The sequence below is a fragment of the Monodelphis domestica genome, chromosome 2 (genome assembly GCF_027887165.1).
Source record: "Monodelphis domestica isolate mMonDom1 chromosome 2, mMonDom1.pri, whole genome shotgun sequence".
NCBI lineage: Eukaryota > Metazoa > Chordata > Mammalia > Didelphimorphia > Didelphidae > Monodelphis > Monodelphis domestica.
In genome coordinates this window covers 140,807,829-140,831,770 of record NC_077228.1, presented here as the reverse complement: position 1 = coordinate 140,831,770, position 23,942 = coordinate 140,807,829, and the positions used below count along the sequence as shown (strand labels likewise).

Here is a 23,942-nt window from a genome sequence, read left to right as displayed (position 1 = left end):
CATAGAAGGTAGAAACTGCTTCTGGCAGGAAATATTTGATCTTGCCAAGCAGAGAGATAAGGCATCCAAAGAAAACATCAGTATAGAATACAAACATTTCTAAAATTTTATAGATGAAAATGGTGGAAGTTTGTAAGTCACATCATCTCATAAATCAGCAACAAGTGTAGGAAAAATTAGTTTCTAGGGAGTGGGCTGGGATCATATTGAAGGCATTTAAGAATTAAACTTGGAGGAAAAAAGCAGATAGAAGAAATCCATGCTTCAAGTGCCACACCTTTGAGAACATGCAAGGATCAGTTCTTAAGATATCTGTAAAAGTAGAGGATACCAAGATTAAATGAGATAATATATGTAAAGCACTATAGACATGCTAGCTCTTATTACCAATACTGTGAGGGGAAATAAGGCAGATACTATTATGAAAAAGGGACAAAAATACCAATAACTAATCATCTATATGCCTATTTTTCTATCTCTACAAAGCATTTTTTAAAAATAGAAATAATCTACACATAAATTGATGAAGGCATGAAAAAGGAACAAACTGAGATTTCAGCAATGACATGCTACAATGCCATATCTTTTATGTCATACAATGGACTGATAAAGATAATGCTCAAATCCCGCTATATTTATTATTGTTTCTTGACTATTTTTTAAATTGTATGGCCATCCTTTTTTTTGTATTTAAACATTATTTTATTTGGTCATTTTCAAACATTATTCATTGGAAACAAAGATCTTGTTTCTTGACTATTTTTAAAAAAAGTATTAGATTCAGTAAAGCAGAGATATTCTCCTACAACCAGGAGTCTCTCTTGAATGTCAAAGTCATACAAATATCCCCTTTCCTCAGCCCTAGACTATCTCTTCTCAGAAGAGAACCTCACCTCCCACTTCACTGAAAAAAATAGTTTCTCCTTATCTGTGGGCTCCTTCCCTGTTGCCTATATTCATGCTCAGGTTTCCCTGGTCTTTAAGGAAAATTCTTCACTTTAACCTGTCATTCTTTCAATTGATCATTCTATATCTCTTCTCTCTTTTCAGTCAAACTCTGAGAAAGGCTCTTCAATATTGTTCCTTCCATTTCCTCACCTCCCACTTGTGAGTCTGGCAATATGGTTTTCAACTCCATCAGTCAATTGAAATTGCTTTCTCCAAGCTTACCAGAGACCTCTTAACTGTTAAATCCATTATTTTGTTCCTCAGTCCTCATCCTTCTTGACCTCTCTGTATCTTTTGATACTTTCACCCCCCCCCCCCCAGGTCCCAGGTGCTATCTCCTCCCCTTGATTCTGTAAAACTGCTACTTCTTGGTTCTTCTTCTGCCCATCTGATGATTTTATTTTAGTTTTTTGGTCTTTTTTTGGTCATTACCTGGGTCATTACCCTTATATATATATATATATATACATATATATATATATACACATATATATATATACCAATAACCAATAGTTATTGGTATTTTTGTCCCTTTTTCATAATAGTATCTGCCTTATTTCCCCTCACAGTATTGGTAATAAGAGCTAGCATGTCTATAGTGCTTTACATATATTATCTCAATTAATTACCCTCCATTCACCAAATCTGGGTATCTCTTAAAGCTCTCTTCTAAGAACTTCTTTCTTCAAACCCCTAAGCTTTCTCCTTTGGTGGTCTCAGTTAATAAGGTTTTAATAATCATATACAATGTGCCAGATAATGTGCCAAAAGCTGGAGATGGAGAGAAAAGCAAATGGCACTGCCCCTGCTCTCAAGGAGCTCACATTCAAATGGGAAAGACAATATGCAAATAACTTGGTATATGTAAGATATAGGATTCCTAAATCTTTATCTCCAGCCCTAATCTCTCTCCTAATTCTAGTCACACATTACCAGCTGCCCTCTGGATATGGTAACCTAGATGTCCCAAAGAGATCTCAACTAAACATGTCCAAAGTGGAACTCATATTTTCTTGCAAACGCATCTCTCCTTTTTGGTTGGAGCCCACTACTGTCCTTCCAGTCATTCAAATTTGCAATCCTGAAGCCAACAGTCAGTCTTCCCTTTCTCTCTCTCAATTCCAACCAATTATCAACATTTCACATCTTTTACATCTGTCCCCCTATCTCCACTCAAATTGTCTGTCATTCAGGGCCACATCATTTCTCAACTGGATTATTACAAGAGACTCCTAATTAATTGCCCTGCTTCAGTTTCTTCTATTTCTTTAATATCTTTCACATAAATGCCATATGAATATTCCTAAAACACATATTGATCAACATGCCCCCTCCTGCCACTCAGGGATCTTCAATGACTCCCCATCGCCTCAGCCTGGCATTTAAAAGTCTTGAAAATCTGGTTCCTACTTACCTTGGCAACATATTAGTTCCTTTCCTGCCTTCTACAGTTCCATCAAACTGGCCTTCTAGCTGTTCCTTAATTAGGTTCCAGACATGAATTTGTCTAACCCTATCCTATCAACAATCCTTCAGCAAGGCAGCCAGGACCAAGTTGGATTTTCCTTCCTTTTCAAATAAACTGATAATAAATCTCAGGCCAATTCAGAATGATTGTTTCCTTCAGCTTTCTTCTCTCCAACTCTGTGCCTAACCCCACATCTTCTCTGCCTCCTTACTGTTGCACATGCACACATGACAAAGATGACAATTCTGATTTAATTTCCTGCAGCAGCATATAAAACAGATTAAGGAAATATAAAATCAGAAAAGGTCTATGTTAGGGAAAGCTTATCTCTTTCTATTAAATTTTATTTTTTAAATAGCTACATTTAAAAAACATACATGCAATCTTCCACCGAGAATTCATTGGAATCCCCAGAGAGGGAAGTTGTGCCCATTTGCAGACTTTAAATGTCATCCAAGAAATGGCAGCAGAGATTGTCTTGCTTACCACAAGCATGTAATTCTCTTAGGAATAATGAGAAGGATCTTGGAATTGATTATATTCTCATCATCTATGTATGTAAATGTATGTCCATTTACATATATTTTGCATATACATAGTGATTTTAGTATTGTGGTCACATTTTAAATGGAATGGATTGAATCAAATTATGATTTAAAGTTAGAAATAATAAGACCATCCTATTAATTATTAATACAGATATATTAAGCTTATCAAGGATCTAATATGTCCTACACCATGAGCCTGTGGAATTCAATAAATGACTTCCTCCGAGCACAGTCTAAATATATAGATTTAACCAGAGGGCAACAAGTATAAAACTGACAAACTCCAATAGAATCAGGCCTCCTAGTCTCTAAATATGCCATTTCCTCAACAAGAAGAAATAATATATTATGCAAGTCTATTCACTTTAATCTTTTGACTCAATAAAAAAAAGGAACTTTATTACCAACTCATACCTGGAATGATCTCTCCCATCCTGTCAGAATCTTACCCATCCTTCAACATCCTCTTCTCTCTCTCTCTCTCTCTCTCTCTCTCTGTCTCTCTCTGTCTCCCTCTGTCTCTGTCTCTCTCTGTCTCTCTGTCTCTCTCTCTCTGTCTCTCTCTGTTTCTCTGTCTCTCTCTCTCTGTCTCTCTCTGTTTCTCTGTCTCTCTCTCTCTGTCTCTCTCTTTCTTCTTCTTCTTCTTCTTCTTCTTCTTCTTCTTCTTCTTCTTCTTCTTCTTCTTCTTCTTCTTCTTCTTCTTCTTCTTCTTCTTCTTCTTCTTCTTCTTCTTCTTCTTCTTCTTCTTCTTCTTCTTCTTCTTCTTCTTCTTCTTCTTCTTCCTTCTTCTTCTTCTTCCCTACTACATTTTGCATAGTAAATGTTTCCCACTACTATCTTTCATTTATTTTACATATAGAGGCAGCTAAGTGGATAGAAACTTAGAGTCAGGAAGATGAGTTCAAAAGTGATCTCAGACACTTGTTGGTTATTTGAGCCCAGCCAAGTCACTTAAACTTTAACCTGCCTTAGTTTCCTCATCTGAAAAATGTGGATAATAGAGCACCTGCTCTCCAAGATTGTTGTGCAGATAAAATTAGATAATTTTTAATTTAGATTAAAATTTAAATGAAAAAATAATATAAATATATAGATAATATAGATAATCTATAAAGTGCTTAGCCCAGTGCCTGGCACATAGCAAGTGCTATATAAATGCTTATTTTAAAAGCATGATTTTATATGTGCATATTTTTATCTCCCCCAATAGAGTATATAGTCCTTGGGGTCAATGACTGCTTAATTTTTGTCTTTGTACCTATACTGTCTAGCACATCTAAATGGGACACAGGTGCTTAATTATTCCTTATTGCTATTTATGAGTATTTACTATTTGATCAACACTGTGTTGGACTCTATGGGTGGAACAAAGCTGCTTCGCTGCTCCAATTTCCCATCTTTTCAGTGGCTGGTTTCCATGTCTGCTAGGCTCCGCCATATTTCCTTCATGCATTGGCTTCCTTCAAGACTCTGCCCAAATTCTGCCATCCCTAGGAAGCCTTTCTCAGTTTCCTTCACTGCTGGTGCCTTCTCTGTGAGATTCTCTCTTATCTCTCTGGTATACATCTTGTAGGTACATAGTTATTTATAAGTTTTCTCCTTCACTGGAAGGATGTGAGCTCTTCGTGGGAGGGAATTGTGTCTTTACCTCCTTTTATTTTTTTTTAATTTTATTTTTTAAAAAAAAAACCTTTACCTTCTGTCTTAGAATCAGTATCGTGTATTGGTTCCAAGGCAGAAGAATGGTAAGGGCTAGTCAATGGGGGTTAAGTGACTTGTCTAGGGTCACACAACTAGGCAATGTTTGAGGTCAGATTTGAATGCAGGACCTCCCTTCTCTGGGCTTGGCTCTCCATCCACTGATCCACCCAGCTGCCCCTTTACCCCCCTTAAAAAAATCTCCATGCTTGGCACAGTGATTTGCACACAGGAAGTGATTAATAAATGCTTGGTGACTCACTTGCTGCCTACAACAGTGGGAAATCATGCTGGAAAGGTAAGTGAGGGCCAGATTAAGGATGACAGAACAGGTAGTCACTGCGTGCTAAAGCTCAGTGGTTAGGGCCAACTCAAAGGTTAGTTCCCTGGTTCAGATCGCCGTTTCCTTTTGTTTGCTCAGATTCTCCTGCAGCTGGTCCTGGGCCCCTGGGGAGCTCGTCCTCCACACAGAACGTGATCTGAGTGAGTAAATGCAATGGCAGCTTCCACTTGCCTCATAGCTAAATAACCCAATTAGGTGCAGCAGCCTTTCTGCTGTTTGACAGTATGTGAGCAGGACGGCTTGGAGGGTATCCATGCCAAGCCCAGTCCCAGCCTCGAGAGAGGAGAGGCTGGGACAGATGGCTTGCAGAGGCATGGCGCTCTGGAGACTGAGGGCTCTGTCAGGGGCTGGGGAGGGGGAGATGGGATGGGCAGAGATGGCCACCTGTGCCTCCCTTCTAGGCCCCTTCTGCCAAACCTCAATTCTCTGAGGAGAAGGCAGCAAGTCAGTCCTAGAAGGAAGAGTGGCAAAGGCTCCTGGGCAGAAGGAATGGAGACGGAGGATGGGAGGGAGATGGGTGACACCCCAAAAGGCAGATCTTGAGGGCATGCTGGGGCAGTGAAACCTGAGGTACTCCTGCTCTGCTTTAACATGAGAATGAACAAGGGGGAATACATGAAAAGGCACAAGAAAGAAATTAACCCGGCAGATGGAAAGTGAATAATCCTAATTGCACTAGAACCCTACTCTAATAGGACAAGCGACAGCATGAAATTCAATACAAGGCAGTTCTTTATGACATTTCATCCAGGGTGGCTCATTGCTGAAGGAGCAGAAAGACCTTGCCATCTGGGTAAGCCCAGGGACCCACGCATCCTTCTCTAGGGTCAGGAAACTGGGACCCACTCAGCCAGCACAAGCCAGGCAGGCAACAGTAGGCTGACTCTGACCCACGGTTCCCATCAGCCCTTGATTCCTCAGCTGCGATGGGGGCCAAAGAGGGGTGCTAGAGCAGCATACCATGTGATGGATCTAGAGCAGCGGTTCTCAAGCTCTCAATTTGTAGCAATGAGAATACATAATGCATATCAGGTATTTACATTCCGAATCATGACTGTAGCAAAATTACAAAATTTGAAGTAGCCACCAAAATAAAATTTTGGTTTGGGGTCACTGCAACCTGAGGAACTGTATTGCGGGGTCACGGCACTAGAAAGGTTGAGAACCACTGCTCTAGAGGGACAAAGATAGCCACCAACCCCTGTCATACCAAAACAAAGAGTCCGGAGGAGAAATATCTGAAGGCTCCCAGCCTCTGCTGACCATTCCTGCGTGTCCTCTCACTCCAAGGTCCTGTCTGCACCAAGCTGTGTCCACACCCTGCCACCAACTAATGGCCAATCACTGTCACAGGCGGTACTTACATCCATCCTTTATTTACACTCCAGGAAAATTAAGCACCACCATCCAAGGACTGGTTCAATCATTCCCCAGTCAGTTGCTGTGGAAGGAATTCTCCATGACACAAATGGTAGCATCAACACTCTTTTTGTCTCCCATTTCTAAGGTGTTCCAACCTCCTGAAATTTGTCGTAGCTCCTCTGACACATCTAAGTGCTCCTTGTGGATCCCATAAGGCTTCATTGCCCAATGGAGAGGAAAATGGAAGGCTATTATGAAAAGAGCCTGGACCATAATGGAAGAAGGCTATCAAATGCAAAGCTGACTCCTTGCAGAAGGGCTTAGCAGGTCACATGGTCATTAGAAATGAACAAATAGAAGATTCAAGGATATCTTTTTTTTTTTAACATTTATCTCTGCCTTAGAATTGGTAATGTGCATTGGTTTGAAAGCAGTAAAGCAGCAAGGGTTAGGGCAAAGGGGTTCAAACATAGCTAAGAAATGTCTGAGTCCAGATTTGAACCCAGGACCTCCTATCTGCAGGCTTGGCTCCAAATCCACTGAGCCACCCAGCTGCCGAGAAAGATATTCATTTAAAGATTCACAAGGGATATTCTCCAGGACAGGCGGAACAATCCAATGACCTTTCCATAGAGCAAGGTTGCTGGGAGGACACCAACAGGAAAACACACCTTTGAATACCCTTGGATTCTTTTAGACCTCCCACATCTCAGCTAAGTGGAGATGCAGGCAGGAGGGGCCTAGTGACTGCAGGAGGGATCTAACTGGTGCTCAGAATGTCTGTCTGAAACTTGGGTTGTGCTCTGAGGTATCACCTCACACCTAGCAGATTGGCTAACATGACAGCAAAGGAAAGTAATGAATGCTGGAGGGGCTGTGGCAAAGTAGGGACATTAATGCATTGCTAGTGGAGTTGTGAATTGATCCAACCATTCTGGAGGGCAATTTGGAACTATGCCCAAAGGGCGACAAAAGAATATCTACTCTTTGACCCAGCCATAGCACTGCTGGGTCTGTACCCCAAAGAGATAATAAGGAAAAAGACTTGTACAAGAATATTCATAGCTGCGCTCTTTGTGGTGGCCAAAAATTGGAAAATGAGGGGATGCCCTTCAATTGGAGAATGGCTGAACAAATTGTGGTATATGTTGGTGATGGAATACTATTGTGCTCAAAGGAATAATAAAGTGGAAGAATTTCATGGAGACTGGAACAACCTCCAAGAAGTGATGCAGAGCAAAAGGAGCAGAATCAGGAAAACATTGTACACAGAGACTGATACACTGTGGTACAATTGAATGTAATGGACTTCAACATTAGTGGCAATGCAGTGATCTTGAACAATCTGCAGGGATCTAGAAGAAAAAACACTATCCACATTCAGAGGAAAAACTGTGGGGATAGAAACACAGAAGAAAAACAACTGCTTGATTATGTGGGTTAAGGAGGATATGATTGGGGATTTAGGCACTAAAGGAATATCCAAATATCAACAACATGGAAACAGGTTCTGATCAGGGACACATGTAATACCCAGTGGAATTGCATGTCAGATATGGGAAGGGGTGGGGGGAGGGAAGGGAGGGAAAGAATATCATTCTTGTAACCAAGGAACAATGTTCTCAATTGACTAAATAAACTTTTCAAATAAATAAATAAAGCTTGAGTTGTGAAATTGAGAAAGTCCTTGTTGTGTAGATTAATGGTCTTGCAGTCAGAAAGTCGAATACTTCCATTGTCCCTCACTAGTGATGTGACACTGGGCAACTAACTAAGCTTTCATGGGCCTCAGTTTCCTCATCTATAAAATGACATCTAAGTTCTTCTTGAGTTCTTAATCTATGGGCCTTTATGACTTTTCCCTAAACAATCTCATATCTTATTCAAAGCAGAAGTAGCACACAATAGAGCTGTGTTTAGGACTTTTATATTAATGGGGAAAGAGTTATATTATTGGTCAAATACAAATGTATTAATACAGAAACAATCAGGAGACAGTACCCAGCTTGATGTAAATGTCCCTAAATAAGACCAGATTCTCTAATGCCCCAATGTATTTCCAGCCTCACTACCTATGTTGCACATCTCACGAAGTCTAATGTATGTATTATTTTATGGTGCATCATATATTTTAGGAATGAGATATGAAGTATAAAGCTTGAAGCCCATAAGCAGCTGGGGGAAAACTCCTGGGCTTCTTATGCTATAACATGTAATTGGGAAATATTTAATAAAAATAAAAGAAATACAATATAACATAGAAAGGGCAGCTAGGTAGTAAAGTAGAAAAAGTAGTCAGGAAGACTCCTCTTATTGAGTTCAAATTTGGCCTCAGACACTTACTAGACCCTGGGAAAGTCACTTGATTTGTTTGCCTCAGTTTCCTCATTTATAAAATGAGCTCAAGAAGGAAATGGCAAATTACTTTAGAATCTCTGCCAAGAAAATCCCAGATGGGGGTCACAAAGGGTCAGACACAACTGAGATATCTGAACAACAACAACAGCAACATGGCATAGACTAACTTGGGGTTTTCTAATCAGCATGAGCTATAAGAGATCCCATTCTATTTGAGTTTGACACCATTCATAAGCCATCCATTTTCTTGGATTTTTTTTTTGGTCTGTAATTAATTCAGGAGAATGGTCAAAGAGTACTGACCTACTTGAAATTATAAATACTTTCTGAATAAAGCAATTGAGGAGGTTACATGGCTATCAGTAAGAAAAGAAAATGTTAAGAAATGAGAATAAAACTGGTCTTACATAAAAATAGGGCCAAAGACCTGCCACCAATAAGATAAATGCTTTGAGCTCTTCATCAGGCAGTGGGAATTAGTTGTGCTGAATTATCCATATTTCCTTACCTAGTTGTTATTGTTGTTTTACTACTAAAGGATTCCATTAGTTTGATAGGATCCCAAGAAGACCATGGCAAGTCCTAGAGGAAATCTGATTCTCTCCAATTCTATCTCTTTTCCAACCAGCATTATATCATCTATCTCAAATTTATCTTTCACTTATTTTGCATATTTTAAGAAGATTCTTTCATAAGACCTGGGAATTTGTGTCCAAACTCTGATACTACTAACAGTGGGAAATTGGGTTTGCATGCAACTTCTATTGGCCTCAATTTTCTCATCTGCAAAATGAGAAAGTTGACCCAGATGGTCTCTTATGTCCATTATAATTCTAGATGTATGATTCTATGAAATATTCATTTTATCTCTGCCGAGAGAATGTAAGCTCTTTGAAAACAGGAGTCATCTTATTTTTGGTCTTGTGGCCCCATCACCTCAAACTGTGCCTGACACATAATAGGAATTTTATAAATACTTACTAATTTATTGTATTCTTCAGAATCACAGAATATTGGAGCTGGAAGGGAGTTTAGCCATCAACAGGCAGACAACAGTATTGAGACCCAGAGAGGCAGAGTCACTTGCTAAAGAATCACATCAATTGTTAGTGGCAGAGCTAGGATTAGAAGACTGGTCTTTAGATTCCTCTCTAATGCTTTTTTCACTAAATCACACTTGTTTCCCTTATGGCTGCTGTCAGAAATGGGAGTAATAGCATTGGAGCTTGGAAAGTGAGAAAATTTAATCCCATTATCAAAAAGATTGTTTTGCCTTTGTACCTATGTGTCTGTTCCAGTTAGTATTATTTAGTATTTAAAAGATGCTCTACCTGCCATTATCTTCCCAACCTTATTCTCATTTTCTGTGTCTGAAATATATATCCTCTGTGAATGATTTTCCAAACAGAAGTTAAAGTACCAGGGGTATCAAGAAGGCGTTCCCTGGGTTGTCATGGAGACCTTTTCATCACAGGATTTAGAAATGGAAAGGAACCTTCGAGATCATATATTACAACCCCTTCATTTTACAGATGAGAAAACTGGCTTAAAGATAAGATGGTCCTTGGCCATGGTCATACTGGTTGTAAACAGCAAAGATTGCTTCATTTTTGTCTCTGTATCCTATGAGCTTAGTATTGTGTGCTACACACTAAAGACTGTGAAGATTAAATTAAATGTCTCCCCTGATTGTGAAGATTAAATTAACTCCCTTGCCCATTTTTTAGATTTAATCATCAAAAGTGTAAACACCCATTCACACTTGAGAGGGATAGTGACCCACATGTGCAATAGTGGGTGAGAAATCAGAATCAAACTGACCCTGGGCAGTCCTAAGCAAAGCTTCAACTATAATTGGTAGATGTGAAAGTGGAGGAAGGCACAGGAAGTGATTAAAAAGAAAGTGTCTTTAAAAGGGAATTACAACTTCCTGTGGGGACTTCAACTTTGACTTTTTCTGGAGTTCTGAGTTTGAGTTTGAGGCTGGTGAAGAATCTGATGACTGGACCCGAGACCCTGTACTTGGTGAGACTGTTCTTAAATCTCTCCCTTTGGACTGAAATGTAGTGTAGTGTAGCTTACCCCTTCCCTGGATTTTCTGAAGAGACTAGCCTCAGGAGAGACCTATCTTCTCAAGAGAGGGTCCCTGCATCCCCTGGTCCTTGGCAACAAAGGCCAAGGTCTCTCCAGTTAAGGACTAAACTCCCCTGCCTATTTTTGAGCCAGGGGTCAGAGCAAAATACTTAGTGCTTAGGCTAGATATCTTACCCTATCCTCTCTCTGATTTTCTAATGTTACTCCTTCTATATCTTGTAAATAAATTGTTAATAAATCTCTCTGGAATTAATTAAATTCCTGGCAACCCAATTTTTAAAATAATCCATTCAAACTTTTTCTATAAAATCCCTTTTTTTTTCCAACAAGACTCAATGGCAAAAATAAGACAATCTCTAGTCCTGAGCTTATGCTGATTGATTGAATAAATGAATGAACAAGTAAGTATCCTAATCCAGGATGGGAGGCCATTAGTAGAAAGTTCACTGTATTTGGAACTTAGAGGACCTGAGTTTAAATCCTGTCTCTAGAATTTAACATTTATATGATATTAAGTAAATCATAACCTCTCTAAGCCTCAGTTTACTCATTTAAAAATTATGTATATGTAAGAGAGTGAAGTGAATTAGATGATCCCTAATGTCCCTTCCCTGAGCATCTAGGTGGTACAATGGATTGAGTACCAGACCTGGAGTCAAGAAGACTCTTTTTGAGTTCAAATCTGTCCTTAGACACTTATCAGCTGTGTTATCTGGGGCAAGTTGCTTCAGTTTCTTTGCCTTAGTTTTCTCATCTATAAAATGAGCTGGAGAAAGAAATGGCAAATCACTCCAGTATATTTGCCAAGAAAAGCCCAAAAGGGGTCACAAAGAGTCAGATGCCACCCCACCAAAAAAAAATGACTAAACAACAAAAATCCCTTCTAAATCCAAATATTTTATCTCTTTAGCCCAAATTCTTTCTGAAGAGTTCCAAACAATTCTTTAGTAGTACTCTGTAAAAACTATGGCTTATATATTCAAGGCCAGACTCACCTTGAATGCCACTGGACCACAAAATTCCACTGTGAGTCTGAACCAGGTTAAAATGTAATTGAGTAATGTTTAACAAAATAAATAAAAATACAATGCAACAAATATAATGTTAATTTATGGTTTTTAAGGCAATATATGTTGGATATTTTTTCTATTTGAGTTTGACACAACTGGTGTGAACTTGGAAATTACTCCACCCTAATTAGACATACTTTAGGGGAAGATAAAGTTGTAAACTCCTGATTGAACAATGAAGGTACTTAACTCATACCTTATAGTGAAGCTAAAACTTAAGCTAAGTCTATTTTTAGATCTAATACAAAAAAGGTGTTAAGTACCTATAAAGGTTAAATTAATCACAAAAAGGTCAAGTAACTCACAAAAGGCAAGCTTAAAAAAGAAGTGTGAAGTACTCAAAAGATATCATCTAACCAGAGAAGGTGAGAACTAAAGAGTGGTGAGAACTAAAGAATGGGCAGTCCTGGAGAAAGCTTCTACTGTGATTGGTAGACGTGAAAATTTAGAGGAGGAGACATCAGAGTGAAAGGTCTATAAAAGAAGATGAAAAGTTCAGATTGGAACTTAGTTCAGGAGTTCAGTGGAGGACTGGAACTCAGCCTGGAGGATTTCCCTCAGACAGTTTTCTTGGAGAAGGTCTCATGGTGAGTGATAAGACTGACTCCCTTTCCCTTGGGCTCAGGGAAGCCACTTTGGCCAAGGCCTTTAACTATTTCCTGGCTCAGCCTTAGCCAGAGCAGTTTAAATTAATTCTCTCTCTCTTTTCCTTAATTCCTTCTCTCTATGTTAATTAAAATCATCATAATTCCCAGCCGACTTGGGTATTTTATTATTTGGGAATATTCCCTGGTGACCAATTATTTAGATTTCAAGTCACAAAGCTAAAATTATCCTTTATACTGGTCTGCATAACCCTAATCTCATTTTTCCTTTTCCCCTAAATTTCATGATTTTATGAACTTAAAAGAGTAATTAAAGCAACAGAGTTTCAGATAGCTACTGGGTGATGGGTGTTAACCTCTTCAAGAGATCACAAAATGAAAAAGTTGGGATTTTACCACCATAAACTTATCCTATTAAAAAGGGATTGGGAAACAGAGATTAGTTGTACAATGAAAACAAAATAAGGGTAGGGGCAGTACCATTCTGATTTCTCTGTAGACATACTAGAGGATGTTATTTGTCATCATAGGGAAAGAAACAATTCAGAGATTGAGAGAATTGGAATCTGTGTTTGGCCCACTATGTTGTTGCCAGGAATAGGAAAAGTCAAAATGATACCAAAGAAAGGTAAAATGTTTGAGGAACAATGAAAATAGAATGGAGCACAAAAATTTGTTGTAGTCAAGTCACAACCTTTGCAAGGATGATGAATTTAAAAAAAGATGGGGGGGTAATTGTATCCCTATGATCCATTCGATCTCTCTCACCATTAAAGCAGAGAGGTTTGGCATCAGGATCTAGGATCCTCTATCTGGTTGGTAGCTCATAGAGAAAAAGCAGGCCCATTTATAAGAGAAATTAAATGAAGAATATTGCCCTCAAAGTCCCCAAAGTCAAATTAGAAGCAAACAAAATCCTTCCAAGAAATAAGTAGAAAGAAAGGAAAGTAGATTAGAGATGAGACAAGAGAAATCAGAAAAGAGACACTCAGAGGAGACACAGGGTTTTTCTATGTCAGCCATGAAACACATTTCAGTCCAGGAACAGTAAAAATGGAAGTCTAACCAAATCAGAGCTGGGCTAAGTATATTCAGTTCCCGGGGCAGGCTCAGACCTAATTGGATTTGTAATAAATTCTATTTCTGGACCATTTTCTGTTTTCTGCCCCAAACGTAGCCTTTGAAACTCTTAGTATTGCTTTAGATTATTTTGTTCCATTATTTCATGGATTTTTGAAGACAAGGAAGAATAGTGAAAGCTTTACAGGCTACAATGGAGAACATTAATTTCAAAAGACAAAGAGTATGGTTTGTGAGATATTTTTTAACCTTAGGGCCTCCTAGAATAACTTCTGAAAGCTAATAGGAGATTTAACCAGCAGTTTTATTTCTAGTCAAATAAACATCTCTAGTTCATAAGGTGACTCATTCATTCATTCATTCATTCATGCAACCATTCGTTCAATAACATGCTGACTTTGAGCAATGCACTGTGCTAGTTTTTGGAAAAAGAAGAAAAGAATAGAAGTGGTCTTTAGTATGATGGGTAAACGGGTTAGAGACATGAGACAATTACAAAAATAGGCATAAAAATCCCAGATAAGGTTGTGTCTCTCTGCCACACCAAGGCTGGAAGGGAAGTAGCTGCTTTCACAATTGATCCCGCTACTGATTGGCATGGATGATTTGACTTATTCTCTTTCAAACCCAGAGTTGGTTGCCCCACTTTAGTCATCTTGGTCTTTCCTTCACTCTTGAGGGCTCGCCATACTGGTGTCAAATGGTTCTTTGCACTCTAATAGGACCAAAATGACATCATTTTGTAGAGGTATCTAACTGTGGCTCATCTGTGAGTTTGGAAGGCTCTATCATAGGTGCAAATAGTCCGTATGTACATTTGGGATAGAGATATCTCTAAATTTGGGCATCTCACATTTTTCTTCAGCCAGTGCAATTCTGCCTTTGTTCTTTGAGCACAGCACATTTTTTGATGTGGGCATGCCCATGCCAGATGGTCCTGTGCCAGTGTCTCCCATGATGCCAGCCTTAGAACAGACATCTGATAGGTTTGGTACTCCTGAGCTCAAAGGGATCCACCAGCCTCAGCTTCTGTGGTAATGAGGATTGCATTACAGGCATGTGCCACAATGTCCAGCATGAAAGAACAAATGTAAAGGGTACAAACCACTCAGGGAGTAAAGAGGAAGGAGAGTAGAGCTCTGGCTGAAGGCATCTGGGACAGCATCAAGAGAGCACTTTAGCTGCGTCTTGAAAGAAGGGTAGGAACTGGTTGTGTGAAAGACATTCTAAGAGGAAGAAATAGGGTAAAAGTGGGAAAGCACTAGGAAGTAGCAAATAGTCCTGTTTACCTGAGTGTAGTGCAGTATATGAAAGTGAGTAAAAAGAAATAAGGTCAAGAGAGGAACTGCTAGGTGACTCGATGAATAGAGAACTAAGCCTGGGGACAGGACATCCTGGGTTCAAATGTGACCTTAAACACTTCCTAGCTGTGTGACCCTGGGCAAGTCTCCAAGCCTAAGCCATCTAGCTGCCTGGAATGGGGTAAAGAGACTTGGGTTTAAATCTCATCTCCCAGAGTAATTTCCTAACCAATAAAAGGAAGGAGTTGGGTTAAGTAGTTTCCTAGTCTTCTAATTTGAAAATTCTTTCATTTTAAATTTGCGTCCTATGATTGGGGACACCGAAGACAACTTATAATAAATAATTTTCATCTAGGGCTGCCCTACTTCTCTCATTTTGATTTTCCTGGATTATTGCTAGGAGATTTTGTTCTCTGAATAGGAAAGATAAAGGGAATGAAACAAAGCAAGAAGAAGAAAGGAAGGAAGGCAATGTTTGTATATGGGGGGAAAGGGGGGAAGGGAGAAGAGGTCAGACAAGTAAGAAGAGAAGCTGTTGGATGCTCACCTGTTTCAAGGTCTCCAGGGCTTGGGGATACAAGCCTTGGTGGTGCTGTAGTTTGCCGACTCTCATTACCTGGACGCCACTGATGGGATGAAAGCCTGAGTAATAGAGCCTGCAAGACAGAAGCAGCAGAGAGAACAACAAACAATGTCATCCTGTCAGCTTTCACCTTCACAGTCATTGCCTCTTCAGAGAGCTATCAGGGTGGGACCACAAAGTTAGCAGTGAATTTTAATCAGTTGCAAGGAAAATTAGCCTCAGCCCTGGAGGAGAGCAAAGTACATAAGAGAATTAACACATTATTACTCTAACTCAAGAATGCATTTTGTATGAAAGAAGTGACAGAGGTGGGATCACTTCTCAATCTATCACTACTGGGACCTACAAAAGCTGGGGGTGCCAGCTTCTGTGTGTGCCTGGGAAGACTGATTGCAGGAACCGGCTGTGCAGAACTGGGGCTATGCAGAGAGCCATGGTGGGAGAGGCTCAAACCCATCAAAGGGCTGGGGGGATCAGCGTGTGCTTCCAGTGCCTCTGTGCCCTCTGAAGCTGGAGCTCCAGCTTCATTCCATTCTCCAATAAATGCCTCCAAGGACCTTAATGCTTCTTCTCCTTTAAGTAATCTGCTCATTCACAGTGTTGTAGACATTGCATATTTTTTATTTTAATTCTGCTCATTTCTGTCTACTCTAGGTCATTCAAATCTTCCTCTGTTTCTCTGAATTCCTCATACTTGTCATCTTTTATTGGATAATAATTATTCCATTAATTTCCTACCTCTTAGTTATTTCTGCCATCCCCCAATGGGGGTACTCATTTTGTTTAGTTGTTTGCCACCATGAAGAAATATGTTCTGCATATCTGGGTGCACATTGGACCTTTGTTTCTGTCCCTGATCATCTTGGGCTCTGCCCAGTAGTGGGATTTCTAGGCCAAAGGGTATGGCCATTTTAGTCACTTTTTTTGAGAAATACCTTGAATTGAGGAATTCAGAATGGTTTTCAACATTACTGTGCTATTTAGTAAACCTCCTAAGTACTAAGCAGAATACAAGAAATACAACATTCTCTTCTTTATCTCCATACACTCTTATTGGGAACACCACATAGGATAGTAGCTAAGCAATACACTCATGGAATGTGAGGAGTGTTCACAAAATCACAGAACCTTAAGTACCCAATGTAATAAGGGATTATTTGTATGGTAGTGATAACTAAAGATCAGGGCTGTTAATCTTCTTCCTTCTTCCCTTCCTCCTTTCTTCCTTCCCCATTCTCCCTTCTTTCCTCCCCCTTCCTGATGATTCTTCTATTGGTTTCTTTAAAACAACTCAGGATAAGTTTTATAATGTCTCAAATAAAATACTCCTCTTCTTATAATTAAGTAAGGGATTTATTGGGAAGAAAGGAAAGATAAGAAATGGAAGGAAAGAGGTTTGGGGTTTCCCTAATACTAGAATAAGTCTTAGGTTGGAGGATGGTGGAATATAGTTCAATTTGGGGAAATGGGTGGATAGGTTTGGAAGTTCAGTCACTATATCACAACAGAGTCAATCAGAGAGAGCTGGACTCCATTTTTCTTCTGTCCCCAAGCCAAGAGACCACCTTCAGGCTTCAGTCTCAAAAAGCCAAGGGAGAGTCTGACTTTTCTGTCTTCAAAGCCAAAGACTTCAGACTTCAGTTGGTCTGAACCCCCTCTTCCAACTGGTTCTCCTGGTCACATTCCAAATCAGAATGTTCTCCTTTTGAATGACAGCTCAGCATCCCAGCTATTCCAGCCTTGTTGTAGGCTTTTCCAATTTCTCTCTTCCACACCAAGTACATATTTAGGTCCAACTGACCAATGAATAAAGATATAAAGGCAGGAAGCAAATAGAATCCAGGACCTGGAGTCAGGAAAACCTGAGTTCAATTGTAGTCTCAGATACCTACTAGCTCTCTGCCTATGAGCAAGTTACTTTAACTTGGTCTCTTGCGGTTTCTTCAATTGTCAAATGGGGATAATAATAGCACCTATATCTCAGAATTGTTCTGAGAATTAAATAATATTTGTATTCAGTTCAGGTAGAATAAAAGTCCATCTAGTTTAAAGGGTCTAGAAAGGCTCCAGGGAAGAGGTAGAATTTGAGCGAGGTCTTTTTGTATCTTGAAGTAGGATGTGGATAAAAGGAAGAAAAGAAGTGAAAACATTACAGGTGGAACAAAGGTGGGGCCACAAACTTGTGAAAGTAAATAAAAATAACCTTAAATATAAATATATAAAATGACACAAATGCATTTTAACATCTAGACCAACCAAGTTATATTCTGGAGTCTCAGGTTGGTTTCCCATGATATGAAATTTATAACAGTTTCTCCCTATGTTCCAAAAAACTAGAAATCACTTCAAGGGTCAGAGGCATCCAAGTCTATAGAAGAAAAATTGCTATGGAATGACTAAAAAGAGAAGAAGACAAAAGCTACCAAGGAGGAAGAACAGATAAGAATCTAGAATATTATCAAAAGACAGAATAACATTATGGATAAATAGAATTCTAGACTTGAAGTAAGGAAGGCGTAGGTTCAAATTCCATCTCTTATATTTACTAGTTGTGGGCCCTCTCTATACCTCAGTTTCTTCTTCATCCATAAAATGGGAATAATAATAGAGTATTTAGAGTGCTTACCTCATAGGGCTGGCTACCATGAGGTTCAAATATATTCAAAGGGTTTAGCAAACTTAAAGCATTATATAAATGCCAGCTGAGGATCAACAGAGCCCAATTTGTAGTCAAGAAGTACCCCATTGAGGTCCTACTTCTGGTAACTTTGTGAACCTGAGCAAATCATTTAATCTTTCATTCTTCAAGAAGCTAAATTACAAGATGATCTTCACCAATGGAGGCAGTTTCCATAATGGGGGTTCCCCTACACTGATGAAATCACAAGCATGGACTAAACATTACAAATCTATTATAATTATGATGGTGATTTTTCACCCCTTGCGTCTTCCAAAGAAAATAGGGATTATTATTGACCTGAATATAAAGGAATTTAAAATTTCTAGACAAAAGGCAGCCACAGGACTCCATTTGCAGACTTGAAATGCTCTAAAAAAAAAAGGAGTCAGTCACCACCAAATGTCCTTGGATGTGGGGTTCTATTTTGTTATTATGAATGCAGCCTAATTAAATTTGAAAACAGAAGAGTAATTTTACACCAGTAATCATTCTGCTAAATGGCTGCATGTCATGTCAAGAAAAGGGGGGAGGGGGGCAAAAAAAAGTCTGATTATGCTGTTGTAGAAAAATCCACAAGGCACCTGCCCCAGCTCTACTCCCAAAGGGATTAATGAAAGCAAAGGAGGGAAGCAATAAAGGGAGGAAGAGGAGGAAGTGTGGGAGTGAGGGTTCTCTATATAAATATTTACAGAGCAATTTCACTGTTCTGGTAGGTCTGCTGATCCTTGAAGTGGGCCTGGTTTGTTTCTCAGCTGACATATGGTGTAAAAAAAATCACTGATACTTGGTAGAATATGAGCCCAAGGGGAAAATGGTTCAGCCCACCCCAGCTGGGAAAATTCTCCCATCATCCAGGGTAGGAGGCACCAGCTTTACTGTGTGTGGCAGCCTTCAGGAGAAAGCAGAAGCTCATCAGCATAGTCTCAGAATTATTTAAAATCCAAGTGAGACAGAAAGACCTCACCCAAGAAGGGCTGGCCAGTTCATTTGGGGACCACTATGTCTAAAGACTCCTGCAATCTAGACAACTCAATAAAAAAAAGTGGGTGCCATCTGGGAATAAATGGAACATAGTCCTCCACTGACAAACACTAAGCACTTCCCATGTGTTGTGAGAAACCCACCTGGAGGGATGAAAAGGAGGGCGCCACCCATAGTACCTTCCTTTGAGGAACTTTCTCTCTAGTTAGGGACGTCAGCTTTGTGCCAGAAGGGTCCCTAGGGGAACCAGGAATGGTATGGAATTGACATTTGCTATCCCATGCACCACTCCAAAATCCAATTTATGGATCTTAGATTTGCTAAGTGAATGGGAGTATGGTCTCCTGATTCTCCCCTCTTGGGCCTCAATTCCTTATAAATACAGTTCTCCAAGTGAAAAAAAAAAAAAGAACCATTTATTCATACATATGGGCAGTTAATAGTTCAAAGCAGTTAGGTTTTGCAGGAAAGAATCATAGATTTAAGAGTTCTAAGGCAGATATCAAACCCAAATGGAGATGGGGCTCACTACATCATATATAAGGGTCACTGTGGGCCACATATTGACTTAGGCCACAAGTGTTTATATATTCCTTTAAAATTTTTTGCTCGCTATTTCCCAATTATATTTTAATCTGGTTTGGGCTTCATGGATGTTTTACATTTCTGTTCTAAGGGATCTCAGAGATCACTTGACCCAGTTCTCATCGACCCTCATTTTATGCATGAGGAACCTGTTTCTCAGAGGGAAGTGAGTTGTCCAAGGTCAAATGAGTAGCCAGTAGGGGAGCCAGGACTCAAACCTCAGGCCCCCTGATTCTAAGTTCAGAGTCCTTAAAGTCGCTCTTCCCTGTTTGGGAGGGAAAAGTGCTCTAGGAGGGGGCTATTTGTGGTTTGGTCATATCCGACTCTTTGTGATCCCCTGGGCCAGGCTTTCTGTCCTCCACTATCTCTTGAAGTCTGTCCAAGTTCATGTTCCTTGTTTCCACAACACTATTATCCTCTGCTGTTCCCTTCTCCTTTTGCCTTCAGGCTTTTCCAATGAGTCCTTTCCTCTCTATGTGGGCAACGCATTTAAGCTTGAGTATTTGACCTGCTAATGAATGATGCCATTTAATTTCTTTAAGTATTGACTGATTTGATCTCCTTGCTGTCCAAAGAACTCTTGAAAGTCTTTTTTAACTTGGTTACTCTCAGCAATGCAGTGATCTGGGACAATCCTGAAAGACTTATGATGGGGAATGCTATCCACCTCCAGAGAAAGAATTTTGGGGGATGCCTTTCATATCAATGTATCTTTGGGTTTATTTTGGGGTTTTGGCTATGTCTGAGTGGGCTCTTACAACAATGACCAATATGGAAGTGTGCTTTGCATGGCAATAAAAATGTAAAAAATGAATTGTGCATACAACTTTGATCAAGTTAGACTTATGTTCCAAAGAGGTAAAAGAAATAAGCAAAGGACTCATGTATAAAAAATATTTACAGTATTATATAGTATAGTATAGTATAATATCTTTCTTGTAGCAAAAAACTGGAAACTGGAGGAGCACCCAATAATTGGGAGATGGCTGAACAAACTCTGATACATGAAAATAATGAAATAAGAGGACAAAATAGGAAATTATGAAAAAGGGTAGATTTAAGAAATCTGGGAAGACTCATGAACTGATGAAAGGTGAAATAAAGAGAATATTTTAATTAAAACTACAACATTATAAAGAAAAACAAATTCCAAAGACTTAAGACCTCTCATCAATACAATGATCAGTTAGGACTCCAGAGGTCCAAGTTGAAAAGTGCTTTCTACCTCTTTACAGAGAAATGATCACCTAAGGTATAGTCTGAGATACATTTTTTTTTAACCCTTACCTTCCATCTTAGAATCAATACTATGTATGGTTCTAAGGCAGAAGAGTGGTGAGGGATAGGCAATGGGGGTGACATGATTTGTCCAGGGTCACCTAGAAGGTTCCTGAGGTCATATTTGAACCCAGGACCTCCCATCTCTAGGCCTGGCTCTCAATCCACTGAGCCACCCTGCTGCCTCCTGAGATACATTTTTTGAACAAGACCAACCTATAGATGTGTCTTGCTTGACTATGTTTCATGGTTATAAGGTTTATTTTTGTTTGTTTTTAATATCCAGAGTTGAAAGAAATTGGGTGAAGAGGCAAGAATTACTAACAGTCATAGAAAAAATAAAGGAGTATAGATGAACCATTTTTAAAAGACATGGAAGAAAATAGGAGGTTCAGAAGGAAACAGATATGGGACAGTCATCAACACAGTAAAGTTAGTCCAGACTTTAAAGGAGGGGCGAAAGGACCAAATTTTACACTGGGATTTGTGGTTGTGTGTGCAACCCTTTTTCCTCTGCTTCTTTGTGTATGAAAATGCTCATGCTTGCTACTTTGTCAAATTCAGAACATCAAAAATAAATTTCAACAATTAAAAAAAGAAGAAAAGTCCTCACATTATAATTTGAAAGCATTAGGATGCCTGCAGATTAAACCACTGGGCAACACTTCAGGAAGGAGGTGGCTTTGATGAAGACTTGAAGGTTATGTAAGGGTTTTTTCTAGTAAAGATGAAGGGAGAGAGAATTCCAAATGGTGTGAACTACAGCTTTGAAGGCAGAGACATCTGTAGCATCTTCGGGGATGAGGAGACCATCAGATTAGCTGGAACAGAAGGTTACTCCATTTGGGGGGCTTGGGAGATGAGACCAGAAAGAGAGACAGGGCACACAAATTTGTGGGCAGTATTGGATGTCAGCCTAAGAAGTCAGAACTTTATTAGCAAGTAATGAGGAACCACAGATCGCTTTAAAATAAGTTTTAAACTCGTTCATGATGAAAGTGGCATTGTTCAAAGATTTTAAACCACATCAGGGTCTAGGTTAAATTGAAGGAGACACTGTAGGTAGGAAGACTAGTAATGAGTCATCACAGCAATCCAGGTGTGAGGTGACCACTGAGGATAGGTGAGAGAATGGGATGAGAAAGGATGAATGCAAGAGAGACACTTTGAAAAAGCAATCTATTTGACTGATGAGGATGGGAGAGAAAATGAGCAGCTAGAAATGACAGATATTTGGAATCTGCTAATGACTACTTAGGGAAAAATACTAAAAAGGAAAATAATTTCATTATAATCCCACTCACTGGAGCTCTTCAAACAAAGACTGGATGACCACTTTATAGATATATTGTAAAGGGAATTCTTGTTCAATTTGGGTTGAACCATGAAAGAAATGCTTTGCATTTCTGTTTTGTGCTGAACATTCTCTTTCCTCCCATCCACAGGATATTTTTCAACTTTTACTATTATTTTCTTGTTTCTCCAAAGTATCACAAAATTCTGATGTCATGACTCTGAAGACAAGACAAAACAAAACTTCACAGGGGTCCCCTCTTGTTTTGCTGCCCTGGAATTTTGTTATAATTAATACATTGTTAGAAATAACATTCCCATGTCTGTAGGATCTGGAGATGAAACTGGAACTGCCTCCCAGGATCTTAGTAGAGAAAGGAATAGGAAAAGAAATGTTTCTAAGGCAGCAGCAGCAGAAGAGGAGGCCTCCTGACATTAGCATTAACCATGACCATAAAGCTTCTGGGTCTTTGGTTTGGAGCAAATTGTTTGAGTGGGTGGCCAGAATAGGTATTACCCTTACTACAGGGAAGTAAAGAGGGACACTGTAGGATATCTGATATTAGCCAAAGCAATTATCAACTTCTTTGCCATTTTAAATGTCAAATCTATTTCTAGAAACTCCAAGTTTGTCCCTTGCCCTTTAGGGAATTGCTTTGGGGGACCTGACCCACCCTACCTCTGAACTGAACTTTGAGGTTCTTAATGATCCCAGTTTAGATAAGATTAGTAGTCAATCAAGCCATAGACATCCTTGTTTTATTTTCAACATTTATAGACATTAACCCAGTAGTCTAGCCCTTGGCTGTAAACATCTTTTTGCAGCTAGTACAAAACATCAGCCTCTTCCTGCCAGTAAAGCCCTGGGCTCCTCCCTTCCTTGTATCCAATGTAGAGCTAGTCAATCCCTCTTCCTTGTCTTTTGTTTGCCCAAAAGCTATATAAGACCCCCAAGTTCTGTTCCTCTGTGGGAGAAATATCTGTGGCAGCACATTCTCTCAGAGACACTGTTCCCAGAGTCCCAGAGCCCTTGGCTCTGTGTGGTTTTTAAGTGCTTGACTCTGTGTGGCACCCTAATTTTAAAAATTTATCCCTAATCTGATTAAAGATTTGGTTTTTCTGACCATTTTAGGGGTAAAGTTAACATAAATGGCACTAAGACTTTTGGGATGCCCCTTTAAAGTTTATAGTGCACTTTCCCCACAACAATCTCATGAAGTAGATTAGTACAAACATCATTATATTTTTGCATTATTATTATATCCATTTTACAAATGGATAAACTGAGATGGGGAGAAAAATGACCTGTCCAAAGTCACACAACTAGTAAATTTCAGAGTTAAGATTCAAATCTTTTATCTCCTGATTCTAGTTAGATTTCAATTCAGTTTGTCTCTTTGTCTTCCTGACCCCACTGTCTTGTCTTTTTTACCTGTGATTCAGACTCTTTTGCTTCTCTCTGTCTTAGGTTAAGATTCAATAGAACATATGTTTTTTCACTCCAGAGAATATCTATGTTGTCAAGATGGGGCAGGAAGAGGAATCTTCCCCCTCCTTCCCTTCCCACAAATTATATATTGTAGAGATTCATTGAAATCATATCAACAAAACAGCAGTACCTTTAGAAACAGGGCACTGAAATGTCTGGGGATGGATTTGGGAATGGG

The 23,942-nt window shown here is 39.3% G+C and overlaps 1 protein-coding gene across 1 annotated transcript in view; it reads right to left on the bottom strand.

The window, feature by feature from the left end:
• SMYD3 (SET and MYND domain containing 3) overlaps positions 1–23,942 on the bottom strand; it is a 1,068,189-nt gene that overhangs the window by 5,254 nt on the left and 1,038,993 nt on the right. Inside the window, exon 11 of the mRNA XM_056816053.1 lies at positions 15,423–15,531. Within this exon, the coding sequence (XP_056672031.1) occupies positions 15,423–15,531 (109 nt within the window). The remainder of the gene's footprint in view (positions 1–15,422; positions 15,532–23,942) is intronic.